Genomic DNA, 19480 nt, shown 5'->3' with positions numbered 1-19480 from the left:
TTTCCCCCTGGTCTTCGGTTAGCGCTTTCTCTTTGGTTAGTTCTTGGCTCACACATTACTTTCTCAGAGGCGGAGCCCACCCGTGGTGACTCTTACCAGCTTCTACCATCGCTGGTGTTTTCCCCTTTCACCTGTTCATTGTCTGTCTCCCTCCGTGATGGGGAGGGCTGTGCATTTCGTCCCCTGCCAAACGTCAGGGCCAAGCATGGGGCCTCACACATAGTAGCTGCTAAATAAATATTCGTGGCCTAACTGAATGACTGTGACACCAACCTGTTTGTCCAGTGTCCCCTCCTGTCACCCCACCGTCCACCTCATCCTCTCGCTGGCTGCTTGAAAGGATCTGGGAAGAGGGGCTACAGCAGTCCCAGACTGGGCCCCATGCCTGGTCCTGCCCCTACTCCTGTCACCTCCCCCTGGAGTCATGCCCTCCCACCTGGCTTCTGCCTCTCTCCCCAGCTCCCAGCTCTTTCCGGTGCGTGGCAGGTGTGTGGTTATTGTTTGCATGGGATTTGGTCTCTCTCCCAGAGAAGCGACAGATACTCTGATGGCCAGGGCCCAAAGGGAGCTGTGGATTCCTGCCAGAAGCTGGAGGTGCGGGAGAGTTTTGGAAGGAGCTCGGGAACCCGAGTCTGGAGGCCAGCTCTTTGTCTTGACACTGGTCCTAAGCAGGTGCACGGTGTCTTCAGGCCTCGGCTCCCTATAAAATGAAGCCACGGTGGTGTCTGAGGTGTGGGCTGATCCTGGATCCCATGAGTCTCTGGATACCCACTTCCTCAAGAGGAGGGGCCAAGGCTGTCACTGATTTGCAATGATTTTCCCATCTGCTAACTGGAAATTCACTTCACCACGAGGGTTGTGCGCCTAGATTAATATTTAGAAAGGATTTACAGAGAAAAGAACCCAGTTAATCCTGAGATACAGGGCTTTTCACTTCCATTTGCGAAGTGGGTGGAGGCTGAGTCCTTGGCAAGGACAGTCCCCACGGTCCTCCGTGTAAAGCCCCTTTACTGTTACAGTTTGACTGACCTTACAGCCATGAAGCCAGCGCCAGCTTCCGTGGCCTCAGCCCCCGCTGCTGTCGGATGCACTTAGCGCCTGACTCTGGTCCAAGGAGGAGACACTGAGCTAATTGAATGCCGAGGGTTCGCAGGTAAAACTTCTAGACAAAATAGGCCATTTTAACAACGGCCAAAGACTGCTTTTTATAGCATAAAAGATTAAGACTTGGACTTCGATGTTTGATTTGGGCTTAAATCTTCCTCTATGTATGTCAAGCTAGTTGGCTTATTTAAGCCTCAGATTCCTTATCTATTAAATGGAGTTCTACCTGTCTGATCACAGGTCTTATGAGGATAGGATAACACAGAAAAAGCCCATCTCCTAATGCCTATCAAACAGTAAGTGCTCAAAAAACACTAGCTATTAATGTTCTACTTTATTCTGTCCCTTGCTCCCCTCGGTCACTGTGTGACAAGACGCTTCCCTCACTCTCCAGAACTCAGATCTCACATTATTGTTTAAATATTAGTCCTTTTGAGGCTTGGAATAAAATCTCAGCTGGAGCCTCAGAAGATGGGAACATCAGATAACTAAGCTTTCAGAAACACTCCACCCACACACACCCAACAATGAAAAGGGCTTTCAGATCTGGTGCTGGAAATCCACTGGTTCCTCCAGGGTTCCCTCCTTCCTCCCTTAAATGTCACCACCTGAAACTGACTGAGGGCACTGGCAGCTGCTCATTTACCAGTGCTTACGTGCGGGCGATGCATCCTGCTGAGTACGTCAGGACAGCCTCCTCTGCTCTGGGAGTCGGAGGGCAGCCCCCGGGGAAGGGCCCACATACACTGCTCCCCAATCTGTCCCTTAGATGCTCTGCTGGACTGACACCTCCCCACCACCTGCTCTCAGTTCCTTCACCCCTAGAATGTCCTGAGAAAAACATGTCAGGCCAGTGGGAAGAACTTTCTGACCCCGAAACTCTCACATAGGAAGCAGCTGGTTCCGAGTGTAAAGACCCAGGCACGTGTGTTAAAATATGCAGAGCGGTAGGAGTTTATACTTGTAACAGATATTTCCTTACAGTCTTGTGATGGCTCCCCACCTGGTTTTTGTTTTATTTTTTGGTTCCAGTGGGCAGGGATGGGATCTTTTTCTCCCCGCTTTGATGAAAGTTTTCAAGGGCCATTCAGTAGATTGCCTGGCAGTTATAAATCAAACCAACCAATCTAATTGATAAGTGCTCTGAATTTCAAAACTTTAATTTTTAATTTTAACTACCAATGTCCTAAATGCCTAGAAGCCTGAGAGTCATAGAGCTTGGTGGTGGTTGGAGGACTAAGGGACCATGCATTGCAGGCGCTCAAGGCCTGGCAGGTTCACGGGGCCGCAGGTACCTCTGACATGCTTTTATTGCAGGAGGAGTACTCAGGCTTCAGTGGCGGCAACGGCAGAAAATCATGCCCGCCTTGTTTACCAAGATAAACATCTATCCAGCTGCGACCTCGGGGCTGACTAGTGCGCCTGCGCAGCGCAAGTCACCATTGCATACATGGGTCCTGCGCATGCGGGATCGTATTGCTGAGTCACTGGGCGCCAGATGTCTCGCCAGAGAAGTCACCTTGAGCAAAACAGCAAAAATCGAGAGGTAAGTCGAGTAGGAGGGGCTGGCAAAACGCAGAGCAGCCCCCTGCCCTCCGGCCTTCTCCCCCGCCCCGCCGCCCGGGGCTGAGCTTCCGCGGCGGGTCTGGGGCCAGCCCAGGATGCCGGCGGGTCTCAGACCTGGGCGGGCAGCGAAGCCAAGGGCCTGGTTCTCAAACGGTGATCTGCGGTGTGTTTGAGACTTCTTGCAGGAGCTCGTTAGCCTGCCGAGTCCGGCCCCCAGCTCCCGTGGGAGACCCTGATTTGTAATGTCTGGGCTGGTCCCGGCGATGGGCCGGGCTGGTCCCGGCGATGGGCCGAGCTGGCCCACGCTGACTCACGAGAGACGAGGGTTCCTTTTTCAGGAGTTGGTTGTTAAACATAGCTATCATTAAAATCAAGTTATATAAACTTATAATTAAGTTACATTAAAACAGACGTATTTATTAGTACTTAAAACTTATCACTTCCTGATTATTTTATTTCAGTTTATTATATCTATGCTCTTGAGGTTACTTACATCAGTTGTATTTACACGGCAAAAATACTGTATCATGCTGGGCTATGGCAAGTCTCTTCCTAACTTCATGTTGGTAGCCTGGGATTGTTTGGGTCGACGCTATTTACACCATGGAAATTGGCAAAGGCTATAAACCAGGTCGCCACCACCTGAAAGCAGGTGTTAAACATTTACCAGCACGTTACTGGGGGCGGGACCCAAACTCAAGCTGGAATGATGCCCAGAGGTGGTTCTGATTTAGACAGAAGCTCTTCTGGGAACAGCACTGCTAAGCGTAGACTCAGGGACCAGCCGCCTACCTCCTCCGTGCTCTCAGAAGAGAACTGAGGCATCTGCAACCAAAGCTCTAAAAATGACTTTGTGATCCTGGGCAGGGTACTTGCGTCTCTGCTTTAGTTGTGTCACCTGCTAGGGCCTTCTTGCCGGATGATGGTGAGGATGAACTGAGCTAATGTATGTGAGAGTCCTCACACAGTGCCTGGTAAGTAGGAGGCATTTGATCATTGCTACCTATTTATTATGATCTGACGAGAGATAAAAAGTTTAGTCCATCAGGTTATAGTTTCTTTTATAACACTTATTTTTTTTCCTCCTTGTGGGAATCCTACAGGGTTTGTAGAAAATTTAGAAAATATAATGAAAATGAGGAAAAGGAAAAGCATCCATCTCTAGTGCCCTGTGAACGTTTTGGTCCATCTCCAGCCTTCCCGTCTTCTTCCTGAACCTAGACTGTGTCCATCTTGACACCCTGTGGGAACAGGACAGCCTTGTTGGCCAACTCATGATGTTTTGGCAACGTTTCCTATCCCTCTATAGGCAGTGACCGAGCTCACATCTTTGAGAGTCCATTGGTCCTGCTTGGCCACGGGATGGTCACTTGTCATCATGAGGACAGGTGACTGGCTGTGGGGGTCAGCATTTCCAGTGTCATTCTGCCTAAACCCTCACCCACATCATCCGTTTATTAGATATGTGTTTATCGAGCACGAAGTAGACACAGTGTGTTGTGCTGTGAGGTTGTGAAGGCAACAGGGTGTTTTTTCCTGATTAGTGGGCTCATGGTGTTAATTGTGAGAATTACTATTTAGCAGGACAAGGAATATTAGAAAAACAAAATAAACTATAGGTTTTCTTTTAACTGAAAAAAACCAAAAGCAGAACCCTGTGTTTAGCAGGAGGAAGCCCCTTGCAGGAAGCACTTATCAGGAGATCCTGTCAGCAGATGCCAGCGGGCTCCTCAGGGGAGGTAGTGACGTTCGCTGTTCCTGCAGTTAGTGATCCTCTGGACCCTCCTCTCACAGCAGGGCTGATTCTAGCGTCTTCAGATTCAGTGGGTGTTATTCCTACAAGATCCCAAACCAAGGCAACTACTTGATCTTGTGCTCAGCTCAGGGACCAGTGGGGAATCCAGCCCAGTATGGGAGAGGCTGGCATGCAGGACGCTGGGAGGTGCGCGTGCGTCTCCAGAGCCTCAGGGATGTTTTAAGGGTAATTTTGACAGTATGGGATTTGTGTCTGTCACTGACTTCAGACTCACACTCCCAGAGCTCATCTGGGGGCCCCGCTTCAGCCCCTCTTCCCGTGCACCTTCCCCGCAGCAGGGCCGCTGGCGCCGGCTGAAGATGTGGGGCTGGAGCAGGCCCTGCCCAGGGGCCACCTGCCCTTACAGCAGCAGCCAGGCTACGCTTTGGCTTCTGGTGGCCTCATCCGTGTGGCTTCTGTGTCTTAGATGATATGAAGAGACTCATCCCTGGACCCACCAGTCAGGTTTCTAAGATGCAAAAGCGATCGTGTCAAATCCTTGCGTATCATCCTTCAAAGGCTCTTAACTAAAACCCAGATCAATTAGCTGGTTGCCCCACCACCCTCCTCTTTTCCTGGGGGCTCCCTCCCTCTCCCCGCTGCACGACTGTTCAGTTCCCAACCCGTCCCCACCAACTGGCTTCTAGGAGCGACCCTTCCTTTCAGGACGCCTTTGCCTGCCTCCTGCCCCTGAAGTAGCCACCCTCCCTGGGCACCGTGTCTACGAGAACATTCTACACACCGTCTCCTTCTTTGGGCTGGTCTTGCAGGGGGACAGATCTCCTCGCCCCTGGCTCTTGCACGGTCCCTGCGGCAGCCACGTGAGGCTGAATCAGGGAGCTTGCTGGGGCCTCCTGCTGCAGCCCTGGACTGGCAGAAGGGGCAGCCCAGGCAAGCTGGCCCAGGCTGGCAGAGGCAGTGTGTGTGCGAAAAGGGTCAGGGTCTCCGTAGCCCACGCGGTTTGGTTGGGACCACAAGCTCCATCTTGGGCATGAAAGCATAAAGCTGAGGAGAGAAAGAAAGGCCAACTTTTCCATGCAATGCTTGCCAGGCATCAGGTAGAACCTAGATTTGGTCAATGGCGTCATTAACAGCGCCATCTGATTTACTTTTCACGATAGATTTATTTTCTAGTAATGGCCACAAAAGTACTTCCCGTCCCACAAGCCCTTCCAGGAGCCTGCTGTTACTCTCCTTGAACTGCGTCATCTGTGCAGCTCGGTGGCTTCCAAGACCAGGTCATAAAAGGTCATTCAGCCTCAGCTGACACCACTAAGGACAGAGACAAATTGTCCCTACTGACTGCGGATGCCTGAGCAAAGTACACGTGCATGGCTGACTATGGGCTTAAATGACTACATTTTGGGATAGTTTACTTGGGAATGTTTGTCGACCCTTGCCCTGGACCGGGAGGTTTCCCAGGATGTGTGGCTTTGGGCAGACGTGGATGGCTGGTCACCCTAACCTTTGGCCCGTCGGAAATGTACATAATCTGTGGGCCTCTCAGGCTCTGCTTATGAGTTTCTTTGTTGCTGTTTTTGTTTTGTTTTTTAAATCTATGTTCCCGAGGCGGGGAGAACGCAGTCCTCCGTATGCTGAACCCTCGTCATAGTTGTGTTCTGGCTGAAGTACAGTCTCATCTGTGCTCTGGGAGCGCCAGGGTCAGAGCAGTTGATCCCGGACCTGAGATGGGGAGATGGGAGCCCGCTCTCCCCCCAGCCAGGGCAGGCGGCCTCGTGCTGCTCAGTCTCAGGGCTGCTGCGCTGGGGTTTCCTCCGCCTGCAGCACTCACACCTCCACTCTTTTTATTTCTTTGAATGTGTGTTTTTACTCATTTCCTGAAGGTCTCTGGCTGCTGGAGGGTGAGCCCCCAAGGGCAGGGGTAGGGGGAGGGTCTGCATCCTTACGGGTCTTGTGTCTTCAGCATTTACTGCCTGGCCAGTAGGAGGTGCTCAATTTTTTTTTTTAAAACATACTGAAAGAATAAATGAGTTGGAGGTTATTCAGTTCCAACCCCCACCACAGTAGAAATTCCTCCCCGGAGCCCTGACAGGTGAGAATCACCTTGTAAAGACACCTCTGGTGTCTGAGCAAAGTCCACGTGCGTGACTGACCGACCTGGGGGGTGGGTTGAGGTGGGGGGAGCTCCGCCCCTCACAGAGCAGCCTGCTCCTTTCCATTTTTTGTTGAGTTGCAGCCATCTCCCCATGGTTGTTAATGATTGCTCTCGAGAGCTTTTGTCAACTTGACTGCCTCCTGGGAGGAACGTTCTAGGCCGTCATTATCCCGCCTCCTGGTGTGAGGCCCTGGGCACATCTCTAGCCCTTTCTGGACCCCTATGTCCTGTGCAAACTTGAACAACTTCTTGTTTCAGTACACTGAGGCCAGCTATGAATCCTGAGGGATTCTGAAAAACTGTGAAAGAAAGAATTCGTCTTCTTGTTTAGTACCTGATGATGGAAAATGGTGAAGACGCGTCTTCTGACCCGACTCTCGGGCTCACTTTGGTTTATCGGGATCAGGCGCCGGCTCTCCCGCCTCCACTGAGCCACATCGTAAAGCTTCTTCTCCAATCCTGGACTAGAAATGTGATGGGCAGTGGTTCTGTTTCATGGGTTAGAATCTTCCAGGGTAGTGGCTCCACTTTAGGAACCTGTGTGTCTTTCCTGATCCAGGCAGGGCTCTCAGGTCCTGCCTCTGGCTGTGGGTGCAGGAGCCCAGGGGCCCTGTGGGGAGAAGCTGGACCAAGCGGAGCCTGAGGCAGCCGTGGGAAGGTCGGGCACGTGGCCTCTCCCCCTGTCCTGTGAGGCCCTGCGTTCTGAGGGGTCATGTTCTGCTGAAGTTTGCTCTCAGGTGTGGCTTAAATCAGACACACAAACAAGACGATGCCTCAAAGGTCGGCGCCCTGGTGGCTGTTCTGTCTTGGAATTGGCGGGAGTCGCCATGTTTGATGTTGCTTGGTTGATGTGGCTTAAATGACAGTGAAGACAGCTCAGCTGTGGACAAAGGATACCTCTCAGATATTACGAGATCATGCTTCACCCCAGGTCCTTACCGAGGATGGAGAGAATCTCAGCGTGAAGTCCTGAGCCTCGTGGGCTGCTCCCTTTCTTTGTACCTCTGGACACAGCCTTGGTCTTTTTCATTTTAATTAACCCAGTGAACCAGCCTCTACCTTTCAAAGGAATCTGCGGGCAACTTTTCTGCCAAGTCCCAGCCAAGTCCCTGTGACACTCAAGAACGCAGGCCAGGCTCTTGTGTAGGTTGAGGAAGTCCGAGAAGAATAAAGATTATAGGCAAACAGTCTACCTTTCTTTACAAGGTCTTGTTTTGCATCCCTGAAATCTCAGATTCAGCTACGACAATGAGGTCCTGTTGTTGAAAGGGCTGGCTTTTTATCACCACTTAAAATCTAATTAATCCATATTGAAGCACAAAGATTTCTGTTGTATTTTAGGGTGAGGGGTCATAGAGACCTCTTTGTTCATCCTTAGATTTATAATCATCAAGCATTGGGGATATAATTTTACCAAGCAATTTGGAAGGTAACAAATCAAATCCTTATCAGAAAGCCTAACTCATAGCTTTAACAGAGTCCTTCGTCCTTTACATGAAACATTATATTCGAGAAGAACAAAAACGCATTTCAGAGTGCGCAAAGGGTTAACGACCAAAGCTTATATTCCCCAGGCAGCGTAGAACTAAGAGCATCACGCTGCTGTCCACCGCAAAGACGGCGGCTCCTATAGGGGTGGCAAGAGTTCTCAGATTGGTGGCAATGGCTTTAGTCTTTAGAGCAGTGATGCAATTCGTTGGAATTTTACTGTCTTTGCTGGGATGGGTTTTATCCGTTATTACAACTTATTTGCCACATTGGAAAAACCTCAACCTGGACTTAAATGAAATGGAAAACTGGACCATGGGACTCTGGCAAACCTGCGTCATCCAAGAGGAAGTGGGGATGCAATGCAAGGACTTTGATTCTTTCCTGGCTTTGCCTGCCGAGCTCAGGATCTCCAGGATTTTAATGTTCATGTCGAACGGGCTGGGATTCCTGGGCCTGCTGGTCTCGGGGTTTGGCCTGGACTGCTTGAGAATTGGAGAGAGACAGCAAGATCTCAAGAAGCGGCTGTTAATCCTGGGAGGAATTCTGTCCTGGACAGCGGGCATTGCAGGCCTCGTTCCCGTCTCTTGGGTCGCCCACGTGACAGTCCAGGAGTTCTGGGATGAGACCGTCCCAGAGATTGTGCCCAGGTGGGAGTTTGGGGAAGCCCTCTTTATCGGCTGGTTTGCTGGCTTTTCTCTCTTGCTAGGAGGGTGTCTGCTAAACTGGGCAGCCTGTGGGACCCGGGCCCCCCTAGCTTCCGGCCACTATGCAGTGTCAGAGATGCAAACTCAGTGTTCCTGCCTGGAAAATGGACGTGCTGATCCTAAACTGTAAGACTTTGACCAGACCAGAGAGATGTACCTCCTACCTCAGCTGTCACGGAGGGGTCTGCATGATAAATGGGTCTTTGTTATGTAACTAAATCTGTACTACTCACATTTTCTCATTAGATAACTACTTTTCTAGCCTAGATACCCCATCCCCCCAAAGTCTGGGGAAGTAAGAAAGATGCAAATCTATGTCTTAAAGAAAATTATGAACAACAACAACAAAAAACTCTCACTGATCTGGCTATTTAAATCAAAATGTGGTAGCAGTTGTCCAAGATGATCAGTATTAAGCTTTAACATGTAAATTTGATAATAGAAACCTTTTTGGGTTTTGTTGGGAGCTGAAATTGATAATACTTAGTTCCTGTTTCCTGAAGAAAAAAACTAACAACCTGAAATCCAATAAGCATTCTACACTAGCAAAACCACACGTTAATCCTATCCAAAGTGTTATTTCCACAACAGTAACTTGGTCTTTTTTTGAACAGAGGTGGTTTGTGTTTAGGAAATTACTGGGAACTCTGTATGGCAGGACTTTATGAGGCTGAAGCTTGTAGTGCTTCGTGATACCCTCAGATTTAAAATACTGGCCAATCTCTTCTCTCAAAAACTTCATATTTTAAAAAGATAAACACTTGCAAAAATCTTTTGCTTAATATCCAGCTCATCTGCCCTAATAAAACCTTTCCTTTGTTCAGTTAAAAACAGCAAGCATAGGGATGAACCAACAGAGAGGGTGACTACCCTGCAAGGCCCTACTGCTTCTACTTTGCAGGCATGGAAAGCATATTTAAGCAAAGAAACAAAAATAGCAAGTATTTATGCCCACGTGCCTGGAGCTGACTGGAAGGCATGTAGGTAAACAGACTTGATATTTAGTTCAGAATTGTTTCATGTGTTATGGGATATATGTATCCTAACGGATTTTATTTTTTTTAAAGCCTGATGTAAGTTCTCCAGGAGAGATTTCTGAGAAGACTGACTTACTTGGTTAAGAAACACTTTTCTTGAACGTATTCAAAAAAATGATAACACTTAGTATAACCACAACGTGTATGTTGAAATGTGAGACCTTTTAACCCATGAAAATATGACAGGTGCAATTAGTAAGATACAAAGCGGCAGAAACTGAATGAAAACTGTCAATGAAGCATCTTGCATGTAAGACTTCTTATTTCCTTGACTTGCTAGAAAGGTTGGCAACAACATGAAAGCCATTTATATGTTAGCAATGAGAGGAGGGTTATCACCACTTAATGTTATTTTGGGGACAAACTGCTTACTATCAAATGCAGCCCATAGGACGTGAACATGATCTGGGCCGCACCTTGGCATTACTGGTTTGCAGAATTATTTCCCTATCCTTTTCTGACCTATTCAACATAGAATCGAACAATAGCAACTCTGGCAAGAATCCTCCTAAATACACAATGAAAAAATACTTCTGAGCTCTGTAAGGGATGACACAAGTGTCACACTTCTTTTCGCAGCCACTGAAAGGCAGGGATTAGTCTGACTTAAGGTCGCAGGGCTTTATAATGGCTTTAGTATTTAGAGCTGTGGCACAGTTAGCTGGAATTGCATTATCTTTGCTGGGATGGGTTTTATCCTGTCTTACAAACTACCTGCCACAATGGAAGAACCTCAACCTGGACTTAAATGAAATGGAAAACTGGACCATGGGACTCTGGCAAACCTGCGTCATCCAAGAGGAAGTGGGGATGCAATGCAAGGACTTTGATTCTTTCCTGGCTTTGCCTGCCGAGCTCAGGATCTCCAGGATTTTAATGTTCATGTCGAACGGGCTGGGATTCCTGGGCCTGCTGTTCTCGGGGTTTGGCCTGGACTGCTTGAGAATTGGAGAGAGACAGCAAGATCTCAAGAAGCGGCTGTTAATCCTGGGAGGAATTCTGTCCTGGACAGCGGGCATTGCAGGCCTTGTTCCTGTCTCCTGGGTCGCCCACATGACAGTCTGGGAGTTCTGGGATGAGACCGTCCCAGAGATTGTGCCCAGGTGGGAGTTTGGGGAATCCCTCTTTATCGGCTGGTTTGCTGGCTTTTCTCTCCTGCTAGGAGGGTGTCTGCTAAACTGGGCAGCCTGTGGGACCCGGGCCCCCCTAGCTTCCGGCCACTATGCAGTGGCAGAGATGCAGCACCACCATCTACACCTGGAGATGAAAACCACTCACCTGAAACTCTAAACTGGAAGGGATCAGTGATGTTTACTCCTCAGATGATTTGGTAGGATTCCTTGTTCCACAGTCACACGTTTCACTATGCTTTTGATTTTCTAAAATGCATTTTCCCTTATCGCTTCTGAAATTATAAATTCTTTCTAAGATGGGAAACCACTTTTATATTCTACTCAGACCAAAACCAGTCGAGACTTAATAATCATACTCATTACTGTGGATGAGGTTTCTCAATTTTAAAACAGATTCAGTGATTGCACAGAACTGGTAAATAAAACGTTATATTAGTACTCACAAGTCTTTCCAAGGTGTTATTCATAGAGGTGAATCATTTTGGCAACTAGAAATGTTACTGCTAATCATTTACTTCTTTCAAGTGTTTAAGATCACCTATTATACTGAAACTAAAGTCAGGATGCTTATTTATTTAAAAGGTACGGCATCTAATTATACCAAAAACATTGCTGGCTCTCTGAAAGCTTGAGAGGTGCGGTACAGGGGACACATCATCACTTTTTGTTTAAAGGAATAACTTTCTTTGTTTTTTAATGGAGGTACTGGGGATTGAACCCAGGACCTCGTGCATGCTAAGCATGCCCTCTACGACTGAGCTATACACCCACCCCACCACATCATCTCCTTTTTAATTGGAGACCTCAGGGCCTCTGTGAAGCCTCTTCCAAAAGTCAGACACCTTCATTCATGCCTTCTTTATTATGTCAGGAGCAGAGGTGGGCAGTCTCCTGCTCTGAAGATTCATGTAGAATCTACCGCACACATGTGCTTTTGCTCCTGGGTCCTGTGGCCTGCAGTAGGTAGCTCAGCCACAGGGGGCGCTGCAGGGCAGGACTGGGGGGTGTGGGCAGAGCCTTTTTTTTTTTTTTTTTTTAAATCAGCAATACATATGGTCCAACCAAGAATTATTCACAACAAGCTGCTGGCTTGGGGGATTCTTCATTAAAGATTTTACATTTGTTTGGTACCTGGTTCAAGTAAACTTCTGTGTTTTTGCCAATCAGGGAAACAACTGAACAATAAACGACACTGAAATAAAGTATTAGGCAATAGATATCTTTGTTAAAAAAAAAAAAACAGAATTTTTTTCCCCACCCACAAACACATGAAAAGTGCAGAAACCAGAGTTAATCTATGTGATGTATTTGCATACTTTTACAAACAAGACAAATTAAAACAAACATATTCAGAATTTAACCTGATTAAATATTTAGTTCAGTCCTGAGCTTTTGATGTTTAATACAATATAAAGTAATACCAAAAAAAAAGATTTTAAATTTATTTGATTTGCATGCTACAGAGATTCAGCTAAACTTTGTTCATTTGGCTAGCAACTTTTTTTTGTACCTGTAACAGATTCTGATATACAAAATGATAATAACATACTGATAATTCAAACTTGAGAACTAAATATTACATTCTTTTTACCCTGGGAAGAATAAATTCTACCTTTAAAAAATAGTATTTATAGTATTAAAAGTCATGTTTGTCCATATGGTTTTGTGGTCAAGTTATTAAAATGTTTTGTCACTGTGAATCATTGGGTTAGTACAAATATGACAGGATTGTTAAAAGCTGCCTATAAATACATAATACTATTGCTGATTTTTAAAGTGTGGAAAAGGATTATATTAAATTCGTCTCTCATGTTAGAAATGAGCAAATGTTGTAAAATGAAACCAAAAGCATCTTGGTCACAACGGTTAACTACCAGCCTGAGACAGATTTTATTCTTTAACACTTGTCTGAAACTCTTTGTATTACAAAAAGTTTACAGCTAATCTGATGGAATTTATAAAGCTGTAAATATTCCAATATAGCCTCTTCTATGTCAAACATTTAAGATGGCCAGAACCGAACTATATATTAAACAGAACATAAATAAGACCGTAAATAAATAAGTGAAGAAAACAAAATCGTACGGTACAACTACACATAGTTCTATAAACATTTTCATGGTCAAACTAAGAAGCTGAAAACAGCTGACCTTCACTTAACTCTACATTAAATAAACGTCTTTTTCACATTTGACCTTGACCTCTCCTGGTTCTCCTCAGCCATCTAGCAGGATAAGCTGGGTGGCCCAGGAGGACTGTGCTCAGTCAACTAATGAGGCTGGCTTTTGTTCAGAGTGGTGCCACGTTATTGCTTTAAAGATTTTATATAAGACATTTTATATAAATGCTGGGACACTTAGGAAAAAGTAATTGAAGTTCTAAGCTCAAACCTTGTTAATTTGAATTTTGATTCTGATAAAACGAACTTTCTAAAATATGTATAATTACTTTCAAGAAAATAAAAGTTCTTACCAATGAGGACTCTAGCTTAGGAATAGAACTTGTGTTTCTTTTTTTTTTTTTGAGGGGCACATTCCTTTAAGATGATTTTTGCATCTCTTAAAAAAAATTGATTTTACTTGCTATGTAAGATGGCTCATCAAAAACGGCTTCTCCCGGTGTTACAGACTGAGGGATAAGTATGATTTAACTTATATAAAACTGTTTATTTTAAAAGCCTTTTATGCTGGCAGAGCTACACTGGGGGTTTCTTTTAAGAAGTGTCTGGGCTGGGGAAGCTGAAATTCCCCAGTGGAGGACTCGGTAGTCAGCTTCTACCCTTATACTTGTTCATCTAGAATACGATTTTTTTTTTTTTCAAATGACTCAGCTTATACTTCAAATTAATAATCTCCCCAGGCACTCTCTTCTCTTGGCCTCCCGATTATAGGTAGGATTCCCTAAAAACGAGAGCTGTAAAATAATTCCTGGAAAATGTTAGAAATGTGTTTCCTGGAGTATTTCTAAAATTCATGGCAACCTTGATTCAATCAAGATGCCCTCCCCCTCATTCCTGGTGTCACCAAGTGCGTGCTGCCGTGTTTCCCTCCCCATCATCGGCGCTGTCGGGCCTCAGAACACCGGGCCACCTCCTCCTTCTTGGTACCATCGCACCCCGGGACAAAACAAGACTGGTGCAAGCCAGGCGCTCACACTCGAACACTTAGGCAAACTCCGGCTGAGTGAGAAGCAGCAGCTGCTCGCTGATGGGCGGCTGTCGGTGTATCCGAGGCTGGCTGGCTGGCTGGCTTTCTGCTTTCGGCTCCCTGCCCGCAGAGTCACGGCCGCAGGACCCGCAGCGCAGCCACGAGCGCTGCTCCTCTGCGTTCCTACGTTCTCGCACTCAGCATTTTGCTTTTGCTTTCTTTAGACAAATACAAAAGGACAAAAAGGAAGCTGTTTGAAGGAAGCGAAGTGTTCAGACAGAGGTGGCGAAGTGAGCGCAGCAGCCGTTCGGGTGGACCCGCAGCTCCGCGCCGGGCTCACGCCCAGGCCGCCGGCTCCCCCCCCCCCCCCCCCCCCCGGGCCGGACACGCCGCCGGGAGCCTGCGCACCGGGGCGCAAAGGGAAAGCGAGAGGCATTCTGCGAAACCACGTCCCCTCTCAGCAGTCGGCTCAAGAGGACAGACACGGGCACGGCCGCTACTCCATTTTTACAAAACAGCCCACTGGCGATACGACACACTGTGCACTCGTGTACCAGGTTAGCCCGTTTTGGTTATCTGATTTTTTTTCTTTTTTTTAAAACATATAAGAATTACATTCATGGTACTTTACAAATTAACATTTCGAAAATCTGACGTGAAATAAAAGCTCTTTAAGAGTTGATGGTTATATTACAAAAAACAAAACCTCCGAATGTTCAGTCTTTTGCCCTCCCTAAGAAATGCAGAGGTGAGAAAATGCAGTCGCCGGTGCCGGAATCACGTCATCACCCGTCATCACACGTCATCAGCCGGCAGGGCCGGGATGCTTATCTTCGCTCTGGTGAAGTAGGCAATCTTCTCCCTAGAGGCGGGGGTGAGAAATACACCGACTTCAACGCAAGGTGGAAAATAGTGTGTGCCCGTTAAAAGTTCTTCTCAAGGATGCCAGCGTGGTCTCTCCAAGCTGGGTGGGAGCTCTTTTCCTTAGCTAGGGCTCCGCTGAAAACCGAGACTGCCTTTGCCTTTTCTCGGAAAGACGCAAGGGAGGACAGCTGTGACCCACAGGAAACCGTCTGTTGACCAAGGCAGTGAGTTCCCGCCCAGGATTTCCAGTGTGAGAGAGGTCTTGAACCATCAGGGGCTCAGTCTAAGTGTTTCTAGACCAGGTAGGAGAGGATTCCAGAGGGCCAGAATCCGCACAGAAAAGTCCATGATCCTGGGAAAATTCTTTGAAATCAATACCATGCTCAGGAAAGGGCAACTTAATTTGCAACATCACGACTCAGACCGAGGGAAGAGGAGGAGGCTGACGGCTGATCGCCCTGCATCCTGACACAGGGACGAGTAGCAGTAGCCTGAAAGGGAGACGCCGAGAAAGGGGGAGGAACGGTTTTCAGAGGTTAGAAGACTGTTAAAAAGATTAGGTTTTAGGGTTGCATAGCTACTATTTTCTACAAAGTCTTCACAGCGGGTAGTGTCCCTTCTGCGCACGTCTGCCAAGGCTGTTACGCACGCGGGGACGGTGAAGCCGTAAAGAAGGAGAAAGCACCGGCCCTCCTGAGACACCAGCTGTTAGATGGTCGGGGCGTGGGGGGGGCGGGGTGTGTGTGTGTGAAGACGCCAGAACTGAGGTGGGGAAGCTATAAAGACTAAGGAAAGGAGAGAGACGAGGAGGAAGGGTAAAAACTGGGGAACTGGAGGGAGTGTTTTTGTGGTAGCGCATCCTTTCCACTGCTCAGTTCCATAAGAGAGAAAATTAAGAGTTAGAAGAGGCGAGTGGGCATGGTCATGACGTCACTGAAGGCAGAACTCAAAACTGGGACCTTTTCTTCAGTGCTTCCTGCAAATGAATTTCTTTGGCTCACATGGCGTTTTTTAAACACCTGAATTAGGTGTCAGTGTCTACATTTAAGATATTTCACATAAAAATTCCCGATTTCTACCTTCCTGCGACAAATCAGAAGACCAGGGAGCACTGGGACTTTGATCCCAGGTGAGACCAGCAGCTAGGGCAGAGTGCCCCAGGCCCCACCGTTCCCAACTCTCCCCCTGCCCCAGGCGAGCGCAGGGACCAGACACCTGACTGTTTCCAGGCCAACTGTCTTCCCTGGTCCATCTCACCTGCCTGGTGGTATAAATGGCTTGTATGTTAAGGGACTGGGGGAGTGTTTATAAATCTTTACTTTGGGTTTTAAAAACAACCCTTGGGGGGTTGGATGACTGGACAATGTTTCTTACTCTCAAAGTGACCACAGCACCAAAGGCATGAGAAGATTCCTCTCACCGCGCTGCAGTTCTAAGACCCAAGGAGCAGCATCCTCTGAGAGTTACAAGAGCAGTTCTGGAGCACAATGGAGGCAGGAAAAATTTGACTTTTTACTCTGAACCATCACATTGAAGAGTCTTAAGCGCACAATGCCTCCAACTCCTCTCCTCTCGGGACTCCCTCGGGACAGCATGATCCCCACTCTTCCTCTGGCCCCAAAGCCCATCCCTTCCCAACGATCCTGCCCCACACACATCCGGTCTGCCCCGCACGTCCAAACGTGCTCCTTGCGCTTCTGCCCCCTCAGCCTAAGAGCTTCCTCCAGACTCCTCTACACCACACACACGCATGCATACGCACGTGAGCACCACCACAGACCCACCACAAACCACTGAAACCAAACGTCTTCTGCGGCCCTCCTCTCCCTTGACTGAACCATCCCTGGATGGTCACCAGGGGCCTCCAGTCTGGGGGAGCTTTTCAGTCCTCTTCTTTGCTGCCGTATCCAACAGCACCAACCTCCCCCCTCTGACTCCTGAACCGCAGCCCGGTTCTCCTATCTCCTCGGCCGTTCCTTCTTACACCTCATGGTCTCCTCTCCTGGTCGCCTTCTCCCACTTTCTGGGATGGCTGACCCACATCCATTGTGGAGCCACCATATGTGGGATGAAGGCTCCCATTTTTATCTCCCATCCGACCTTCAATCCTGGCTTCAGATTTTTATTTTTACTTGACTGCTGGCCACAGCTTCCTGAGCTGTCACATTGGGACTGCTGGTCTGGTACGTCCAAAAGCAGAACTGACCGCCCCCGGCACATGACCGCTCCAGCTCCCGTGTCCTCAATCTCTAGGCAGGACTGGAGCCTGGAGGCCGTGCCCGCAGTTCCCACTTACCCCCGCCAGGCTCCCGGGCCCTCTCCACGTGCCTCTGATGTCTCCCACGTGCAGTCTCCCCACCACGTACTCTTGTGCGCGATCCCTGCTGTCTAAAGTCACAGGTGAAAGCACGGCACGGCTCACGGGGCTGTGCGTGGTCTGAGTCCAGCTCTGACAGGCTCCCCTGCTGGCACTGACGTCTACCTGAGGCTTGGTGCCTCTGTCCGAGCTGGTCCCGCCTGCCTCGGTCCCTTCTCAAACCTGCCAGCCCTGGTGCCGGACACACCTGGACCTGTTCTTCTACCCCGGGTTCAAACGCTGCCTCTTCGACCTCGTCCTGCCTCTCCCAGGGGTGAGGGTCCTCCATGTGCCCCCCTAGGACCCCACTCACCCCTCAGGTGGCTCTTCCCACGTGGCCCTGCCCAGGCCTCCATGCCCGCAGCCCCCCACAGGCTGGCATCTCCGGGGGGCCAGGAGCCCTTGCCCTTCTCGGGACGGCCGGGCCCCGCCCTGGGCATGGCTCCCAGGAGCCCAAGGACTATGTCCAGTGAGGCAACAGCAAGACCCTGGAGACACGTGACTTTCCTGTGCCCTCTGTGTTACGATTTCTCCATGAGGTGTGCTAACTGCTTCGAAGAGCTGGGGACAGCTCTTCGAATGGGCTTCAGCTGAGTCAGGACTGCAGCCGGTGGGAAGGAGCCGGGGGGGGACGCACACCTGGGGCCAGGAGGAGGGGTCTGAGTTCCTGGGGTGCCCACCTGAAGGACTGCACCTGCCGGGGCACCTTGCGGCTCTGCTCCCGCAGCCGACACACGTCCTTGGAGACCTGTCTCATCAACTTCTCCGCATTCAAGTCTTGCTTCTGCTCCTCTTTCGACTGTTCGGCCTGGCGAGGAAATCAAATCACAAAACGTTAATTAGAAATTCCAAATACAGGCTCTAAGCCTGAAAGACACCGGGCTAACGCCAGGAGCCGGCCTGGCAGCTGAGGAGGAGGGGGTCTTTTCTCAGCATCGGGTGACACCCACGCGCCCAAATGCGCTTTTGCGAATGGATGGTTTTTCACCAGGCCCCAGGGAGGGAACTACTGACTCAGTAAACACAAGGAAGTGACTTCTACCATGGTGCGCTGCGTCAGACGGGGAAACCAGTCACCCTGCTGGAGTGCTGCTGCTGGTCTGACTCCTGGTGGCCTACAACACGAGCAAACCAGCCTCAAATGGCCGTCTGCCTATTGGCGTGAAAAGACGGACAGATAGGAAAAACCAGAGAAGGAACGTACGTGCTGGATATTCTTAGGTAAGAAAATCTGGCCCAGCTTCCGCAAGAAAATGTATTTTATCATATCAGAGATACAACCGGCCCGCGAGACCTCATTCAGTATTCTGTCCCCTTCCACGCGAACGGAAGCGAGGTGGTCTGTCTCATCCCCTGCAGAGCGCCGTTAGGCGGCCCCTCTAAGCCGGCCAACGGCTGCTGATAGTTGCAACTGCCAGCGTTCACGTGGCGACTGCAAAATCACTTTGTTTTGTGCAACATCGACTGACCACATGGAACACATGAAGATACTCCTCTCCCAGCTGAATAAGAACACACTTCACTGAAGACTCTGTTTGTCCCTGTGTTTACATATTTATATCTGTGCCTAGAGCTGTATCTTCCTCCAAAAGTCTGGGCGCCAAAATTTATGATAAAATTTTCGTCAGCAGCCAATAATCAGTCGTAGCCAACTTCGCAGGCAGTTAAGTCTCACTGCTGAGCGCGTCACTGAAATCGTTAAGATTTATTTTGTTGAATGAGGTGTATTACTATCTCTGACACATAATTTTCTTAGTAGAGTCTAACTTGTGAAAATGTTAACATCTGTATTATTTCAAGCTTTTAAGAAGCCTAGCATCACAGAACTTAGGCATTTTGACAGGGAAACCCTCAGAGGAAGAGAAAGAAACTTCTGCTTTGTGCGCAAGTGAGGCTCCTTGGGAGAGACACCAACCTGCCCGGCCTCCCCCTCTCACCCCACAGGTCGTGATGCAGTCTTTACGACCCACGTTCCAGGGGAGCGTGGTTGACCTCCAGTTGGTGCGGTGGGAGCCTGAGCTGCAGGAAGGCCCAGTGGTTCACTCACAGTCACACTGAGAAGCCTGGCGACTTAAAGAACACAATCCAGCCTAATTTACAGTCCTGAGCTCCTCGCTCCCTTTCCTCAGGGGGTTGTAAGATACACGGGGATACTAACTCTGATTCAG

General features: G+C 48.7%; 3 protein-coding genes across 3 annotated transcripts in view; 2 read left to right on the top strand and 1 right to left on the bottom strand.

The window, feature by feature from the left end:
- The first annotated feature begins 7411 nt into the window (after window positions 1-7411).
- Window positions 7412-8911, top strand: LOC105067695 (putative claudin-24). The gene has a single exon (XM_010953315.3). It carries the CDS (start codon window positions 8244-8246, stop codon window positions 8904-8906), a length of 663 nt encoding a protein of 220 aa, XP_010951617.1. The 5' UTR covers window positions 7412-8243; the 3' UTR covers window positions 8907-8911.
- Window positions 8912-8934: 23 nt separating this feature from the next.
- Window positions 8935-12190, top strand: LOC105067696 (claudin-22). The gene has a single exon (XM_074353414.1). The coding sequence runs from the start codon at window positions 10441-10443 to the stop codon at window positions 11101-11103; it is 663 nt and encodes a 220-aa protein (XP_074209515.1). The 5' UTR covers window positions 8935-10440; the 3' UTR covers window positions 11104-12190.
- Window positions 12191-12231: 41 nt separating this feature from the next.
- WWC2 (WW and C2 domain containing 2) overlaps window positions 12232-19480 on the bottom strand; it is a 129899-nt gene continuing 122650 nt past the window's right edge. The window contains exons 22-23 of the mRNA XM_074353413.1: window positions 17993-18120; window positions 12232-14954 (exon numbers count right to left, since the gene is read on the bottom strand). Coding sequence (XP_074209514.1) covers window positions 14888-14954; window positions 17993-18120 — 195 coding nt within the window. The 3' untranslated portion in view covers window positions 12232-14887. The remainder of the gene's footprint in view (window positions 14955-17992; window positions 18121-19480) is intronic.

This window comes from Camelus bactrianus, chromosome 26, assembly GCF_048773025.1.
Source record: "Camelus bactrianus isolate YW-2024 breed Bactrian camel chromosome 26, ASM4877302v1, whole genome shotgun sequence".
NCBI lineage: Eukaryota > Metazoa > Chordata > Mammalia > Artiodactyla > Camelidae > Camelus > Camelus bactrianus.
Note: the sequence above shows the minus strand (reverse complement) of the source record. Positions and strands in the feature narration are given on the sequence as shown.

Coding starts and splice junctions, on each gene's coding strand:
- LOC105067695 (XM_010953315.3), top strand. CDS start 8,244: ATGGCTTTAGTCTTTAGAGCAGTGATGCAATTCGTTGGAATTTTACTG.
- LOC105067696 (XM_074353414.1), top strand. CDS start 10,441: ATGGCTTTAGTATTTAGAGCTGTGGCACAGTTAGCTGGAATTGCATTA.